The following is a 19,118-nucleotide window of genomic DNA, read 5'->3' as shown; positions in this document are numbered from 1 at the left end:
TTGAAAGCGAATAATGAAAAAGTCATGATGAAAATTTGTGTTTCATAAATTATTTTGGATGCATGACAGGTCTAAGATACAATTCTTGTTATAAAGGGTCAATCAAAAATTCCATGGTATAAATCAAAATTTATCATGCTGTTAACCATTCATCGTCGCAAAGCTATTATTGTATTGTTTTTGTAAAATTTATCAGCTATGAAATGTTTAATACTTTTTAAAAGTCGTGATATTGTTGAAATGAACTATTAGTGTAACTTTTTAGAATAAGTTATTGCCTCATTTCAATCATGCTCTTTTTGGCTTAAAAACTGGCCATCCTGTTTGTTGCAAATTGATTTCCGGGCAGTAGAAATTAATTTAGTAAACTGATTCAGAAGAATCATCGATGGCGAATAACCCGAAAATCTCTTCTGATAAGGTATTTGAGACCGGTTTGTAATTTTTTTGTTTGAAAAGAAATTTTGATTTCGACTTTTTAGAATTGAAGCCTAGGTTCTAGAGAAGCTAGTGAATCTTTAGAATGTGTAGAAATTAAAATTGAAAATTATCAAATTCAAACAAAATTTGAAGTACGACTGAAATTTTTTAAAAAATCAGAAAGTGATTTTGTGTAATTTATTTACTCAGTTATACAAACCGCCGAAAAATCGATTATACAACAATCAATTATACAAAAACAAAAAATCATTTTTTTTACAAGATACCCAAAGACAAAACTAGATATTTTTAAAGACAAAACTACTTAGGTGATTATAAATTCCAAACTTTATTTGACAGGAATTGTAATTAGATGGTGAAACAGTCAGTATTTTTTCGTCGTTGTTATGATGTTGCAATTTCTATGATCATTATATCGCAAATTTTTTCATAAGTTTTGATTGTTTATTTTTTTTTTCACCACATATTTAACCTGTTTGACATAAAAACGGCTGCAATTTTGTAATAAGATTTAATTAGTTCCAGATAACTATTACTTCAGAGCTCCTACGATAAAAAAACCCTAATACCCAGAAATTAAACGTAAAATTGATTTAAAAACGGTATTTATAGAAAGATGGTTGTATATAGTGCCACCAACTTAATTTTGTGTTAAGTGGTAGGGGTTATGGTATTCCTTTTCAATACCATTTTCAACTGAAATAACAACCAACTCATAATATTTTATTCTGTTGTTTTATATTTTGTCAAGAATTGTTCATCAAACTTGTGATGTTTTGCTTCAATATAATTTGGCCCCAACTAACTGACCACAAATTTGAAGAACTATAACAAACTGCCAAAGTTGAACAATTTACTTTAAGAAACAGATTTTAAAGTCATTTGTTCAGTTGACCAGAATGAATTCAGTTCAAACAATATTCTACTTGGCGTCGTATTTTATTTTAACGATCAGCGAAGCAACACTTTTAAAACAGAAACCTGAAAAATTTGCAGAAGTGACGAGAACTTTGATAACAAATGGAATACAAGTTCCCAATAGACCATTTTATGTGCGTTTGAAGTTCAACTTGGGTTTTTGTGGGGCGACAATTATCCATGAATACTTTGTAATTACAGCTGGGCACTGTGTTTTCTCACTGAAACGTTAGTTATTTTTTTTTTCAATCTAATGGAAAGCTGTAATATTTTGTTTTTGGTAGAAAATTCAGAGTTGTTAACTATAATTGTAAAATGTGACGACAATCGGGTTTTTTCTTAGAGCTGGGAAGAAGCCAATTGACATTTCAAAAGTAAGGGTTCACTCATAACGCCCATCGTTTGAATTCTCGGGTTGACGACACCAAAACCGTTCTTGTATATAACACCAAGGTCACATGTATGGTAACAATCGCATCTTATAAGACCAAACAACAAATTCAGACGTCTTCTAGACCTCAAATAATGCGACAAGCATCAGTATTAAAGCTGGCTACGAAGTTTTTTTCTCTGGTTTCTCAGAAGAGACATGTTCAAGACCGCATGCACTATGATGTGTTATAGATTCTTGCTTCATAGATTTTCGTCGTCGGGGAACTGTTTGAAAATGTTGAGCAAAATGAGTCAGTATGTTGAGCATGTTAGTTGAGAATGTCAGAATGTTGAGAAAAATTAGTAATACTGTAAGTGCGTCAACCAAATTAGTCAAGCAGTCCATTAAAAACGCCCCCTTCACAGAAGATGTTGATATAAAACTTTATCAAGCCTGTGCATACCAAGACGAAAAAATTCGTTTTCTGAAATTTAAAAATAAATTTATAAAGGAACCAGTAAAAAATGACACAGCTTGATAAGACACACGCTAAAACACTGTAAATCTAGCTCAGATGGTGACATGGAAAGTGCTATGAACTCCTAAAGATATTTGGGATCTTTCAATATTTTTGAATTCAACAATGAAAGCAGAACAGGAGAAGAGGTAATCCAGAAACATTATACATTGAATGTAAAAAAGCAGTAGCGGAATTTTTAAAAAAGATAGCAATGAATGTACACCCGGTATGAATATTCCTGGTAATTATACAAAAAAATGCATATAGTTCCATAAGACACGCAAAATTTCTTAGAAATTTATGGTCAATTTATGATTAGTAAAAACTATATGTGAGTTTTGCATGAACAGTCAGAACCATATTTGGTCCTCATATGGTTACTGAAAATCATACATCCAAATTTTCTTCTATTTAACTTAGTTGCTTTGTTTTGTTGGTGCCACGGTTGCATCACGAAGAAAACGCCAAACACCGCTCCCCAACACAATTATCCCAAACACTCTTCCGTAAAATTGAGAGTTACCAAAGATGCTATGTTGCGATATATAGGGTAAAAAATTGGCCTCAAATTAATAAGTTTCGAAGTATTCACAGCTAAAGCTATCTTCTCAATTATATCACAAAGAAAGCCGAAGAAATGTTGGGCTCTGAAAGTTAATTCAATTTAAAAAAAAAACTAAAAAACAAAACATTTTTTGTGGTAACTTTGTCTTTTTTCAAATAAGTGACAAATTTTCCATTTTTTTCTCCGAAATTAATTAACAATACGGGGTGCTACCGTTTCCGAAGGCGTGAAACGTTTTTTTTTTTCACAAAGTAAGCAAATTAATTTTTTTTCTTGAGATTTGGGACTCTAATTGACGAAAAAATGTAGCAGCTGACCCGAGTTGAAAGCCTGACAGTTAAACTCATCATGAAATAAAATCATGAAGATTATCTTTCGCTCTGAAAAAAAGAAAAAAACATTAAAAATCCAAATTTATCGAAAATCCTAAAAACAATTGATGAAGATGGCCTGCTCATAACGCTCGAAAAGCAAAATGACGTTTGAAAAAGTGTTGAATAAATTTAATCCAAATCACAAGGCGTGGGCAGAACATATTTCGACGCAGCTCTTGAGTATAGTTCACTTTATTCACTTAAGACATTGTTCGTCTCATAGAATATCAACAATAACCATCTTTAGACGTTTGCTTCACCCAAAACATCTTTAATACCTATTTTTCTACTTATGCCATTTGAATTTTTCATGGTATGTTTTAAGGATATACCGCTTAACAGCGACTTGAAAAGTTAATTTGCAAGATTACGATACAGTATCGACCCAAAATCAGCTCGCATGCCCCCTTTTATGAAATAATGCGAATACGAGAGAAAAAGAACCTGATTATGATTCGAACTGCATCGAACTTTCAGGCCCATTCTTCGAAATAATGCAACTGTGAGAGGGAATTAACCAGACTCTTATTCAATTTTTTTTTCCGGTTTTATGAACCCAATAAGGCAATATGGCGAGATTCTGCAGATATATAATTCGATTCTGTCCAATTATGAATCGAAATAAGCCGTGCATGTCAGATGTTGCGTGCCAATGATTCAAATAGTGAAAGCAGATCAAGATTCCATAAAATTTGACTCAAAGATATGGTCAGAACCGTGCACTTATTGTCTGGGAGGGGTAAAAAATTGTCGAATCTTATTCTATCAACTCAGCCAGGGTTTAATTCGTTTTATCTTCCTATTTTTTGTTTCTGGATTTGACCAGTCTATATTAGACTAATTATGATAATGTTAATAGCATCTAATTCAGCTATATCTAATTCAACTATACATAATTCCATCTAACTCAGATTTTTTTTGTTTCAGCCTCAGATGTGTCTGTAGAAATTGGCGACTTTTCAAACCCACTTTCAGCAAAATTTCTTTACGCAGTCAAAGAAATCAACATTCCACATAGGTAAAGTAAAAGACATTTCTTATTCTTTGTGACCAAAATTAGATTTTTAGAGGAATTTTTGTCCAGGGTTCCTACTGCTGGCATAAATTGAATTAAATTACACGATCAAGGACTCGAGTAGGAACGATGCTAATTCTTTTCATAAGTCTAATTCAAAATCTTTTCATACACAAAAATGCCCGCCAAAATCTGGGTTCGAGCTTGTGGCCCTCTGCAATGGTTAACCAATCGCGCTACATTTCCTTGGAAAATTTAAAAAAGGAGCAATAAAATGCTACGGTTTCGAGCGTAATTCTAGGATATTTTTATTGTCTAGCAAAACAAACTTGATTAAATTAATTAATAAGTTAAACTGCGTAAATAAATTAAACTGCGTACATAAATTCAGTCAACACTTAAAATCCAGACATTCTTTTCATATCAAACACTTTTCAACGACAGAGTTTTCATGCCTTATGTTTGACCATGACCGTATTTTAATAATTCCAGCTCGGGCAGCCGTTTCAGCCATAAATCACCCCTAATTAGCGGAGATTAGGGTGTAATGCGTACTCTACTCCTATTTATCGGGGAAATGAGTGTAGGGTTGTAATGTTAAAAAAATTACAGTGTGCTTACTCTTTTCTCCACTCTGTTTACACTCTTTGCTAAGAGTGTAATTCCGGGTGGACTGATAAGAAATTACAGTCTTACAGAACTATCATTATAAGCAAATTCAAACTTCAATTTCGAGTATCAGTTGGGGCATTGGTTAATGCACAACGTGAGAGCAACATGTGCGGCAGCGGGAGGATAGGGGCGGGGAGGGGGTGGGTGGCAAGTATCACTACCTCATTCCACTGTAAAATAACTGTCTTATTTATAATTCCACGTTTTCGAACTTAATTAGCGGAGAAATAGAGGTATATATATATATATATATATATATATATATATATATATATATGTATATATATATATATATATATATATATATATATATATGCGAGCGTATAAATATATATATATATATATATATATATGCGAGCGTATAAATATATATATATATATATATATATATATATATATATATATATATATATATATATGCGAGTGTATAAACAAAACAGTTGCGCTTTTCAAGAACAGTTGCGCTTTCTTTCTTTCAAGTTGGCCTTCAATAGCACATTAAACGTGCATCTTTATGAACAAAAACTTGAACGTTTAGAACCAACTCAACACTAGCATATCTAAATCTAATAACGTGTTTGCATAATCATTTCTATATTAAAACACTAGTTTTGTACTATGTACACAGCTCGTGTGTAAGAACTGGGAACGGCCATTGTCTAATAATTAACAGTTCATTTGCGTATTTTTGTTTCTCTTTCTCTTTTTTTACTCGTATTCTTTACAAGTTTGTATTTATCCTTGTTACAATAAACTTTTGACCCGACTCACAGCTGGATGGAAATGGAGGTTGAATCAAGTCTACTGAAGAAGCAGGTGGATCAATTGCAGAATTCGGTCACAGGTTTGATCGCAAAAAACAAAGAACAGGAAAGTAATATAAAAAATCTTGAAAAAATGCAATTTGATATGAATGAGCGCCTCAGAGCACAAGAAATGTACACGAGCAAAGACTGCCTAATTATCTGCAATCCGCCTTTCGATCCAAGAGATAGCAAAAATGTACTGAAAAACACCTTGAGATTTTTTAGCGATTTAATGATAATAAATCTCACTGAGAACAGAATAAAAGCATGTCATATTTTACCGGGAACTGCTAATGGAGATCAATACGACTCGGTTATTTGCAAGTTTGTCTATTTCGACGAGAAAGACAGAGTGTTTGGGGCAAGACGAAAAATAAAAACTGCAAAAAAAAGCCTGAATAAAAAACCTATTTTCTTGAATGAACGACTACCAAAGTTTGAAGCTGAACTTAGGGCTGAGGTAAACAGACAGGGCTTCATTATTTCGACAAAAAATTGTTCCGTATCTGTATTGGTGAAGCGAAACAACAATGATACTGGTTATCACAACATCAATCAAATTAGCGATCTTGAAAATGTCAAAAACCCGATCAAACGAGAATACCAAAAAAGGAAATACTGCCTTGATGATGACGACAAAGTTGATGATGACAGAGAGAAGTCACCAGACTTCAAAAAAATCTTTAAGTGCTAACTGAACAAAAAAATAAAGCCGTTTAGTGAACAAATTAAAAGATATTTCTGTTTTGTGCTAATGTTATTGTAATCTTATTGGCATTTTTGGGAAGCAGTTCCTATTTTGAGGCCCCGTAAAAGAAAAGTATTCAATTAGATACGTCAAAATTTCTAGATTTTTCTTCTTTTTTTATTGATTTAGATTAATTCTGATTTACTGTAAAACAAAAAATGTGACTGCGATTACGCGTCACATATAAATATATAAAGATAATTGTATAAATATTTAAATGTGAAATATAGTAACTGACTGCGATTACGCGTCACTACGACCAAAAATCAATGAAAAAAGAAATTTTTCGCACATCGGATTTGATGGCTGCGATAAAGCGCCTATTTAAATTCGAAGATGTTGTTTCTTTTTATTTCTCTCAATGTGAAAACAGGATCACCCAAGATAAATCAAGTATATCAACTGATTGCTGCGATTACGCGCTTGAAGTTGTTAAACTTGTAAACATTCTCCAAATACATGATCTTAGCAGTAAAGTTTTTATTTTTTTCTCATCGTTTTCTCGTTTTTTTCTCCTTTTAGGCTATATATTTTTAAATATTTTAACAAAAAAATACATTATGTCTACGATTTAGCTTTTTTCGAAAAAACAGTTTTTTACTCTGGTAACCAGAGTTGTTTTAACTCTAACGTCATATCCGCTAACACTTTAAACTTTGCTGCTACAATCCATTGAAGACAATGGTCGTCCCACTTTTCGTCCACTTGTACATATCATTTTAGTACAACAAAATGCAAAAACTCTTCATGCTTCAAAATATAAGATCTATATACAAAAATTTAGATCAGCTTCAAATTCTAGTAAACAGTTTAGATAGTCTACCCTTAGCCGTCTGCTTAACAGAAACATGGATAAATGAAGAGTGTGACACTGCTTGTTTGCAACTAGATGGTTTTCAAAAAATCTTCACAGTCAGTAGGGGTGTAAAGCGAAATCGAGGTGGAGGAGTTGGTATTTTTCTGAAAAATAAAATAAAGATCAAAACAGTAAGCAAGTACACCAGCAATGAGTGCCAAATTTTGACACTGAAATTTTGCTATAATAATTGAAAAGTTTTTTTAACTACAATATACGTCAAACCAAACACGTCCAACGAAAAACTAAGCACAAGCTTAGGAAACCATTTTGAGAAAGTTGTTATTCCGGAAGACTGTATGTCAATTATATATGGTGATTTCAATATAAATGATCACACAGTTTGTTCAAAAATGAAAACATTTCAAGAAGCCTTGCTGTCTTTTGACCTGCATTATGCAGAAAATGCGAACTGCACTAGAGAAACAAAGACTGGTAATTCTTGTATTGATGCCGTGTATTCCAACGTAAAAATTGATCTGAAATTGTCACAAACTACGCTAACAGATCATTATACGCTCTTTTTTGGGTTCTCGGGACACAAATTGAATCATTCAGAAAAAGAAAATGATGATGATCGTATGATTAAAATGTGGACAAAACTTAATGATTCAAACGTAATTATTAATCTTCAGTTTTATATGCAACATGAATTACAGAAGTTTGAACTAACATTTGATCAATTACGTTCTGAAGAAGCCATGAAAAATTTTCAGTTTCTCTTGAATAAATGTGTTTAAAAATTTGTTCCTACAAAAATTTGTAAAGGTACAAAAAATAAAAAATTGTGGATTGACAACGAAATAAAACATCTAGCTACCAAGAAACGACAACAATACCAAAATTTTATGAGAACGAAAGACAAAAACGATCAACTCAAATTCAATGCACTACGTAACAATCTGCAAAAACTGATCAGAAGAAAAAAGGAAATGTATTATCAGCGGTTAATGAATGCAGATGGTCAGAAAAACTCTAAATCTTTTTTTGACTGCATTAGCCGATTAAAAGGCAAAGTTGCATCGCAAGATAGGCTCAATAAAGAGACAGCTGATAAATTCATAGACTATTTCTCTACAGTTGGTAAAACCTTAGCATCAAATTTTGAGTCTAAAAGTGAGAATAATTCTAAAAGCAGTAGTATTAGTGTACAATCAATGCGACTAACCAGGGACACTTCGCTGGAAGTACGGGAAATAATAAATAAAATGCGAACCAAATATAACACAGATTGCTTTGAACTGAACAACTTTTTTTTGAAGGAACTCGAATGGGTAATTGTGCCAATACTAACAAAATTAATCAACAAATGTATCGATGAAAGAAGTTTTCCACCTTGCCTGAAAGAAGCTATCATAGTAGCAGTACATAAAAGTGGTGATGTCCAGGAACCATCTAACTTCAGACCATTTTCTCTACTTCCAACTGTTGCAAAAGTCTTTGAAACATTTCTGTACAACAAAATAATTAATTTTTTGGAAGTTTTTGATCTCCTGGATGCAAATCAATATGGTTTCCGACGACAAAGAGGAACAATTGATGCATTAGCGCATTTTGTTGAAAACGCTAGGGACACTTTAGAAAACCAGCCAAAGTGCTCGATGGGTTTGTTTCTAGATTTGAAAAAGGCATTTGACACGGTTGATCATAACTTACTACTTAAAAAAAATGCTAACATATGTTTGAGAGGCCCAATGCTTGAAATTATGAAATCTTACTTATCTGACAGAAAACAAATTCTTAGATATGGTGCTGCAAGAACGAGTCCAAGAACTGTTACGGTTGGCGTGCCGCAAGGTTCAGTTTTAGGACCACTACTTTTCATCATATACGTCAATGACATCAGACAACAATGCAGCTGCTCTACAATAACGCTCTATGCCGACGATACTGCTCTGCAGCCAAAAAAAGTGCAAATGAAGTTCTTTTTCAAAGTGATATTGACAACATCGGCCTCTACTTAAGCGATAACAAACTGACGCTCAATGTTGAAAAAACTATTAATCTAAACTTAGGTTTTAAAACTATGATGAAGGTTCTAAGACTGAACAAAGCCACCCTTAAAAAGAGCAACGAAGTAAAGTATCTAGGCGTTTTGCTGGACAACAAATTGGATTTCAAAAAACACATAAATAGCGTCGCTGCAAAATTGACCAAATTTACGGGATTGTTCTACAAACTGAGGTTTATATTGAGCATTAAACAATTAGTTTTAGTATATAAGTCTTTTGTTCAACCGGTTATACAATATGGAGTGCTTATTTACGGAACTGCAAGCAAGACAAGTTTCCTGGTGAAAGAGCTACATATTTATGTGCTTTTAAAATTTTTAACCAAAACAATTAGGCGGGAACATAAAAATGAAGTTTTTAACAGGTTTATTGAGGATTCTGAGCTTGTGAGGCTAGATGAGAAAAGAACAACAAGTAAGAAACTAAAACCTAGCAATCAATTTACTGGTATCAACCCAAAGAGAATTTGAATACGAATAAGGAAATTGCTAAATTATATACTTAATTTCGACTCAAAATATGTTCACTTTATAAAGAGTTGCTACAAATCTGGAATTAATACACACCACCATACTTTTCTTGAAAATTTTATACAAGGAAATGATATCATAGAACTTTTTTACTAGTTTTTTTGAGCAATTGTCTAAAACATTATTTTTTTTTATTTTTATCCTTTTACAAAAACTCAACTGTTTCCTCACGTGTACTTGCTGTCACTCAATCTATTTAAACATTAAGAACAAACCAATATCAACACCCTACCCCCACCCCTATTTGCTAACAAACTGCTTCCCAAAGGCATCACACGACTAGGCTTTTTTGCCTTTTTTCATGACCTTTTGAGTATGTATATGTAAACCTCATTGAACAATGTTGTTTGTTTATACATACTTGAGAACAATTTATTATTATATTATATTATATATATATATATATATATATATATATATATATATACACTCGCATATATATATATATATATTTATATATATATATATACACTCGCATATATATATATATATATATATATATATATATACACTCGCATATATATATATATATATATATATATATATATATATATATTTATATAACTTTTACACTATTTTTGTAATATTTTGCACTATTTTTCGGGGACCGCCGCCCGGGAGGTCTAGACTAGGGAAATGCACTAAGACTCGTGTTCCAACAACAACCAATTTCTGGCTTTGAATTTCAGCTACTTCACTTTCAACCTTCCAATGAACGACATCGCTCTGGTCCGAACCCATCATCCAATCGTAAACTGGCGTCACTTGACCCTCCCCCTCTGTGCACTCCAAACTATGGCTGACAAAGTGGGAAATGTTATGTTGGGTGCAGTAGGAATGGGTTCTACGCTCCTGCCAGAGGAGGCTCCGCTTTTCCCGGACGTTCTGCAGGTTCCTGACTATGACAACCATTTCATATTTCTTATGACTGCTAGATTTGCTTTTAGGCGCACTTTTTTCTTGATTTATATCATAGCCGGGCCAGTATGTCAAACAAAACGTTGAAGATGGACGTTGAAATCTAGTGAAACCTTTTTTGGCTTTATGTACAAGTTAACTGAAACTCTTTTTGGTTAGATTTGGGGTGATTAGTTTTGAGTCTTAAAACTGGAAGTGAAGAAAAAAGTGAAAAGCAAAAACTTTTCCATCTCCGCCAGTAGTATTGAATTCTAGATTTTCTCTTGTTGTTTGTACATGATGATATCGGATATATTTGTAGTATATATTACATTCTAATTTAACCGGTTGAACAAAATGTCACGGCACATTTCATCGAGATTGACGTTAACGCTGATCAGTTTACGAACAAAATACTAATTTCGAGTGCTATAAAATTCTATTTGTCCGAACAACCGAAACTCCCAATAAATTGATTATTCGAAGAAAAACATATTTCGTTTTCTTATTGAAATTTTGGGCACTAATCAACCTCGCTAGATAAGTTCTATCGGCAAAAAAATAACAATCTAGAGAGAAGGTTTTGTAGCAGTAAAAATACTGGATTTACACCTCCAACAATCAATCAGAGACTGAGAAGACACTATTCTCTTATATAAAGCGGATGCTCCACTGACTTTAGTCAGTCTGTTAGTTTAGATACACCATGTGGTGCTGTATTGTTTTTACACCGTATTAATAGAAGTTTATCTTCACTGTTTTACAGAATCGGTTAGTCTCAGAGATATAGGTAAGCCTACTTCGCGCGCAGAAATAAGTAGCCCTAGCTCTTTTTACCCTAAGGCTGTAAAAGGAGCCATCTCGGGTCTGCTTTAGTGTTACATAATTTGCTGCATGACAGATAATAAATAAGTTCGTTTCGCAGCGTAATCGCAGCGAAGCAGCATTAGGCTTTGAGTCTGCACTAACAGTAGCCTGTTCTCAGCTGTCCTTTTTTTATTATTCCCCACATCTCAGACTGTTCAATTAGTGAGAATGAATGCTCTTTTTTGGTGAAAATGACCACTTTTTCTGCGTCTGAGACTTTCACGTGGTACCATCATTGCAGCCAACATTGGTCAGGCTATGGTCAACCTGAAGCTATGATTAAGTAAGAGCTCATCCTCACACAGACAGCTTCACGGAGTCAAGGGATCGAACTAACGATCATTGGCACGGCAATCACACACACCTTACCTATCGGCCATCACGCCACAAATTCTTCAAAAGCAAACATTTTTTGAAATGGAAACTCAAATTTTTTTGGCCACAGTCGGCATATCATTTAGTGTGGTCCATTTTCGTATTTATTCCACCTTTCTAAATATTTGTTTCAAAATAGGAGGCGCCATTTGTGCAAGTGCTGCTGGAACTGAACGGCTCAAAACTGGTCAAGTGCAGACATGATCTCATTTGCACTTCCCCTTTACATCCAGACTCCGTCATATCAGGTTTGATGTCATTTACCTCACATTTACACAGATCTTGGTTGTTTTGACCAAAAAAAGGAGAGTACCCAGGTTTAGGTCCAGACCCAAATTGAGCTATGATCAGACTATCCAGGCCGAATTGACCTCTGATCAGACTTTCAAGACCAAAATGATCTCTGATTAGACTTTCCAGACCAAAATGTCCTCTGATCAGACCGTACCCAGACCTTTGTCCACACTATAAAGACTATGATCAGACCTTCCAGACCGAATTGACCTCGGATCAGACCGAACCCAGACCATGGTCCGGACTATAAAGACTATGATCAGACATTCCAGACCGATTTGACCTCGGATCAGACCGAACCCAGACCATGGTCCGGACTATAAAGACTATGATCAGACCTTCCAGACCGAATTGACCTCGGATCAGACCGTACCCAGACCATGGTCCGGACTATAAAGACTATGATAAGACATTCCAGACCGATTTGACCTCGGATCAGACCGAACCCAGAATATGGTCCAGACTAAAAAGACTATGATCAGAACTTGCAGACCGAATTGACCTCTGATTAGACCGAACCCAGACCATGGTCCAGACTAAAAAGACTATGATCAGATCGTCCAGACCGAATTGACCTCTGATTAGACCGAACCCAGAATATGGTCCAGACTAAAAAGACTATGATCAGACCTTGCAGACCGAATTGACCTCTGATCAGACCGAACCCAGACCATGGTCCAGACTAAAAAGACTATGATCAGATCGTCCAGACCGAATTGACCTCTGATTAGACCGAACCCAGAATATGGTCCAGACTAAAAAGACTATGATCAGACCGTCCAGACTGAATTGACCTCTGATCAGACCGAACCCAGACCATGGTCCAGACTATTATGCGCTCGAACCGCTTTCCAGACCCTGTAATTTCGGTCTGGGAAGAGCACACGGGTGTGCGCTCGATTGGGTCTGATCATAGCTCAATTTGGGTCTGGATCTCAACATGGGTAATTAATTATTCAATTAAATTTTCAGCACCTTTTATACTGGACGGAGTAAAAAAAAATGCTCAGAAGACGAGAGAACAAACTTTTTTTTAGCATTTTCGTTTTACTAATTATAGTATTTTAAAAACGTGAAAAATCATGCAATTATTAACTTTTGCTTTAACTATAGTCATGCGAATTATGTTTTAGTTGAGGGCTCCAATGAATTTTTTTTCAAGTAACTTTTTGTTTCTAAATAACATTATTCAAAAACATACCAATCTGACTCAGTCTTTATATTTACACAGGTTGAAAAATCGAACACAGACACAGACAGAAAGTTCGAATTCGGGAATTAAAGCCCAGGTTTTGGTCCAGACCCAAATTGAGCTATGACCAGACTCAATCGAGCGCAAACCCCTGTGTTCCCAGACCAAAACTACAGGGTCTGGAAAGCGGTTCGAGCGCACAATAGTCTGGACCATGGTCTGATTTCGGTCTGATCAGAGGTCAATTCAGTCTGGAAGGTCTGATCACAGTCTTTTTAGTCTGGACCATGGTCTGGGTTCGGTCTGATCAGAGGTCAATTCGGCCTGGAAGGTCTGATCACAGTCTTTATAGTCTGGACCATGGTCTGGGTTCGGTCTGATCAGAGGTCAATTCGGTCCGGAAGGTCTGATTTCGAGTGCATCATTTTTTAAATTTTTTTTGTTTTTTTTTTATTGAGGGATGTTGGCTCTGCCAAGAGGCAACAATAAAGCAGCGTTCCGATCAGAGACTCATCTAAAGTCCGATGACGCTGATCAGAAACAAGGAGTCCAGCTGATAGCAAATGCCGGTCCCCTCAAGAGGAAATTTTGATTAACTGAAGACCACGACGTTTCTTGTGGAAAGCTGTCTAAGCTCATCCATTGAGTCAAAAATATGAACTAAGGGGTACTGTAAATAATTTTTTTTTTCTCAACAGTTAGGTTTCGTTTTCATTAGCAATATTTTCAGAATTAGTTTTTCCTTAGATGATTTTAATACTGTAAACACCAGTTTTTATGAAATGAACATATTATAGCAAAGTTAAGAGATTTGTTCATAATTAAAATCTTTCTCTGATCAGACTATTTTGAGCGCACTTGAGTCTGATCATAGTCTGATTAAGGTCTGGGCAACGGTCTGAAATTGAGTCTGTACCATGGTCTGAAGATGGTCTGATCATAGTCTGTTTATAGTCTGGACAATGGTCTGAATTTGGGTCTGATCATAATCGCACTATAGTCTGGACAGTGATCTGGGTTCGGTCTGATCAGAGGACATTTTGGTCTGGAAAGTCTGATCAGAGATCATTTTGGTCTGGATGGTCTGATCAGAGGTAACTTCGGTCTGGAAAGTCTGATCAGAGGTCATTTCAGTCTGCATAGTCTGATCATAGCTCAATTTGGGTCTGGACCTAAACCTGGGAGTATATTTTCGGACACTGGTAACTTCGAACTAAGGAAAGTTCCATAGGTCAACTCAAAATCCTTTTGTAAACAATTTTGGCCTGCTCACGTTCCTTTCTTTCCCAATATCGACCAAACAACGTCTTTTCAGAACGAACGTCGGTTCTTAACTCGATCCATGGTTTTTTCATAGCTAATATCGCACAGTCTTCCCATAAGCAATTTTGTTGACAACTTTCTTCTCATTTGTCCATCCACGTTTCTTTTGCATTTGAACGGCTAATAATGACCTCATTTTTTTCAATTGATCTGATAATAGTAGAAAAGGAGGATTTTTGCTAATGAAAGCTATATTTGAGTTTCCGTAGAGAACAACTCTTGTGACATTTTAGGGCTAACATTGGGGCAGACTTATTCATCGACTGACATCGGTTTTATTATTATTCTGGAACTCAAAAAACTCATTTTTCGCCAAACACTGTGACCACTGCAAGTTATGATAACCGCAAAAGCAAAATTGTGACTGCATCATTGATAATGGTAATGAAACAATTACTACTAATTTTTTTTCATAAGTCGACCCGCAGTCTCTTCACAGGTGGCCTAAGATTTCTGCATAATCAAAAAATGGTGATGCTTTTGCGTTTTCAAAATTTGGACAAAGTGTCGTCTTATATAAAAATGTCGACTCAATCCACTTTCATTAGTAGTTTTTTTCTCAATTTTTTAACGCTCTTGTATCATAATCAAAATGCGCTTTACACTTAACAACGGTGAACCAAAATATCAGTCGCAGATCAAACAATCAAACAAATCTAATTTTTGATCAAAATCTCCTAAATTGAAAGCCAAGCTTAACAAGTTCAAAAGCTGATCATTAAATTCAAAAAGGTTACTTGCTGGGCCCACCACCACCTCTATCATTATCTGTCAACCGATGGTTTACCGCAACAAGTTTGCGTCACGACAACTATCGTTGAACTCATGACCCAGCGAACTTTTTTTAAAGCAATTGGTCAGTCCCAGCCATTTATTAAACTCGATCCAATTACTTTTTCTCTGCTCAACATCGTCCTACGACTGGTTCTGAGTAACTGATATCAGCAGAACGCAGCATTTCACTAAGTTGACCTCTGAACTATGATGCCCCGGAAGATGTGCGCGACCCAAAACCAGCTCTGATCAGAGGAGACTTGCGTCATGCAAAAGGCTAACTAGACCATTCAGACCGGAATTTGCTCTGATCAGAGCGACTTGGCTCGGTCAGGTGTTAAACTTGGGTTGCAAACTGGGTTGTTAGACATGCTCGAGTCGCGTTCTTGGGTTACCCAGACTGATACTTTTAACCCTTGAAGTACTCATAAGCATTGGTACAGAGTTTTATACCAAACAAAACTCTAAACACAAAAATTTTAGACTCAATGGAAATTATCAAAAATAGGTTTGTAGCGGGGTGTTTGATTTTCTTCAAAATAATTCGGAAGTGCTCTTAAAGAATTTTCCCTCGGGTTAAATCATCTCTTCTTTTCTCTGGCCAACTTGCCATTTCATCAGTTGGACCTCTTTGGTTCTAATCAGACAGTACAAATCAGTCTAATCCGACTTTGGAAAAGGCTATGCACAACACACAAAAAAATCCAGACATTAGACCACACTTTCTAACAAAATATTGAAAACAATGGGCGGGCCCCAGAGGGGACTTCCAGACCGTGCGTAGTCCTTTAATCTCTCACAGGCCACACCTTACTCCCCGTGCGGGACTGAAGTCTGTTTAATCAGAACTGGCTGTGTGTCGCGAACCTCATCATGGGTATTCTAAACTTTCGTTGAACGAGGGTGAAATCCCTTAAAATGACGTATGAAACAAAAGAGAAGAGAGGTCATCAGAAAGTTTCTAAAACCGCAGGTTTCTTAAGAAAAAGAGAAAGTTTTCCAGTGCTCTGCTTCCACCAAAAAGAATCATTTTTCCGTAAAAATAGATACGACAAACGTCGGGCTAATTGCTTTCAAATGATTACCGAACGAATGGGATCGGTAGTAGACAGCTAGAGTTTAGGGATGCTAGCGATGGGGGCGTGTGAGCAGATGGGGGATGGCTGAAGCTTTGGGATTGAGATGGGGGTTTAAGCGATGGGGAGGGGGATTAGGGTTGATAGGGCTAGGCGAGAGGGCGTCTAAATTGCCAGGTAGAGTGGTTAACGGACTGGGAGAGTGCTGGGGGGGGGGGGGGGTTGTGACTGAGATGGGTGAGATTTTATAGATTAAAAACTGTCCTTGACACCATAAACTTTTCTCCTCAAAATTGTTTTTGATGAATGGCATAATTAGAGACTAGTTAGGCGCGTAAAGATCTAGGAGAGCTGCTCAGCCACTTAGCTTCCGGGCTTTACCTGTTCATCCATTTTTGAGGATGAAGAGTTAAAAGAGGTAGAAAAAAATTGGTCAAGCAGAAAATTGCATAACAAACACCACAGGAATACACGGTTCTAGGTGCAGACTCATGAAAAGACTTTAAAATTCTAGTGGTGGGGGCCACTAATTGTTATAATTAGACGGTCTAGCAACTTCATGTAGAGTCGGGCAACGTATTTTCCTCAATCCAGCATTAGCTTTTTCATGACCAGCAAAGCTGAGAGTTAAGGTCTTTTCATTTGTCCACCATTAGTCTTTTCATATGTCTGCTTTTTTGAGAATTCGGAAGCTTAAATACTTTTTCTGCTTATGTACACACAGAAGCAGCATCGGAGCAAGTCTAAACAGCTCTGAAGCCGAGGTGTCCAACTTAAAAAACAGTTGAAAAACTAGCAAAAGACTTTAAAAAAATTGTCAACTCCTAAGATAAAACAGCTATGACAGCTAAAAACGTTTATCAAATTTGTTGATTGGAAGAGATGATTGAAAAAAACCACGTAGCTTAGGTGTAATGGTCCAATTCCCATCAGAAATGACCAAAATGCGCCATTATTCAGTTTGTTTTCCCTTACAGAATTATGAACATCTATTTTTAAACAATGCAAGTTTTTGAGGGATTTGTGGTTCTTCAGAATTGTAGGCAGTAATATGCAAAATGTTGAACGCACAACTCTAGTGTCAAACATTAGATGTATAAAAGGACTAAAGGTAAACCCATGAAATAAACTTAACTCGACTTTGTTGGTTAAGAAAAGACTTTTGGTAGACCCATGAAAAGACCTTGCTCACTCGACATTATTTGTTAGTGAAAAGACTAATGACAAATGTTGGGCCCTTGCTAAACTCTAATTGGTTATAAAAAAAACTCGACTTGCATCCTTGAGAAGACCTTAACTGCACCTTAGATTGACTTTAGCTGGGCTAAAATCTGCGTCGGCTGAAGTCCAGCTTGTCTTAAAGTCCAGATGAAGTCTTTCCTTAGCTTGAATGAGTCTAGTATGGTCTTTTCATAGGACTTTTTGGTCGAACTTTGTCTTTTCATAAATCTGTACCTAGACCAGGTAGTATAATGGCTACAAATTTTGTTTGCGAGAAATTAATATTTTTCAGCAATGGACGATGGTGGAGCCCTTTTCAAATTCAAATGTGGATCCCTAGAGCCAGAATGTCTGTACGGAGTTGCCAGTTTCAGCAGTAAGGCAGAGCAACTGGCCAGTCGGAGACAAAGCTACTTCACAAATGCAGTTAACTTTAGATTGTGGATATATAATGTCATAGTCAGCAGTCGAGCCGAACCTTGATAAAATAGTAATTTCAAAACAGAATGTAAATTGAAAAATAATTTTTTAACAACTTAGTTAAACCTTGTCATGGTTCTAATTTAAATTCATAGTCCTTTGTTTGTTTAGTGGCGTCCCCGTTCTTGTTGATTATTTTCTCTAAATACTGGGTTCAAATATTCCGTCACTTCTGAACAGTATTTGCGACTCCTGTCTCTTTGAAATTCAGTGAGTCGAAAAGAACCAATTGACACACAAAACTCCCACCTCTCTAGGTGACACGGTATTGCCCCCCCCCCCCCCAACCTCTCATCACCAAAAACAATCAGGAAAAAAACTGTTAACTACGTGAAAATTGAACGGATAATTTAGAGAGGCGAAGATAGATTATATAACAAATTTTGTTAAAATTTGACACTGTAAAAAATGATGAAAATAAATAATTTGATAGTTGTCTGGATTTACATGTGCGTGTATGTGAGTGAGTGTGTGTGTGTGTGTGTGTGTGTGTGTGTGTGTGTGTGAGGTTTGTGTTCGTGTGTGTGTGTGCGTGCGTGTGGTGTATGTGTGTGTGTGTGTGTGTGTGTTGTGTGAGTGTATGTGTGTATGTTTTATGTGTATGTCTGTGTGTGTGCATAGTTTTTGTTCTCTGTAGTAAAAACAACACCTTGCTCTTTTCGCAATTTTTTCCTTTCAAATCATTTATTTTCAGCACACAACAGTTTGGACTTTTCTCCTCATCGTTTTTTCTTTGTTTTTTTTTTGTATTGTTGGTTTTTATCTTCTCTTTCCGCCTTAATTTAGCTA

General features: G+C 35.8%; 1 protein-coding gene across 1 annotated transcript; it reads left to right on the top strand.

Annotated features, from left to right (window-relative positions):
• The first annotated feature begins 1,331 nt into the window (after window positions 1-1,331).
• On the top strand, window positions 1,332-18,405 carry LOC142348743 (putative trypsin-6). The gene is made up of 5 exons (XM_075400226.1): window positions 1,332-1,587; window positions 4,119-4,209; window positions 10,520-10,721; window positions 12,109-12,217; window positions 18,142-18,405. Exons 1-5 carry the CDS (start codon window positions 1,341-1,343, stop codon window positions 18,330-18,332), a joined length of 840 nt encoding a protein of 279 aa, XP_075256341.1. The 5' UTR covers window positions 1,332-1,340; the 3' UTR covers window positions 18,333-18,405.
• The last annotated feature ends 713 nt before the right edge of the window (window positions 18,406-19,118 follow it).

Source organism: Convolutriloba macropyga, chromosome 10, assembly GCF_964194025.1.
Source record: "Convolutriloba macropyga chromosome 10, txConMacr16.3, whole genome shotgun sequence".
NCBI classification, from domain to species: domain Eukaryota; kingdom Metazoa; phylum Xenacoelomorpha; order Acoela; family Convolutidae; genus Convolutriloba; species Convolutriloba macropyga.
Note: the sequence above shows the minus strand (reverse complement) of the source record. Positions and strands in the feature narration are given on the sequence as shown.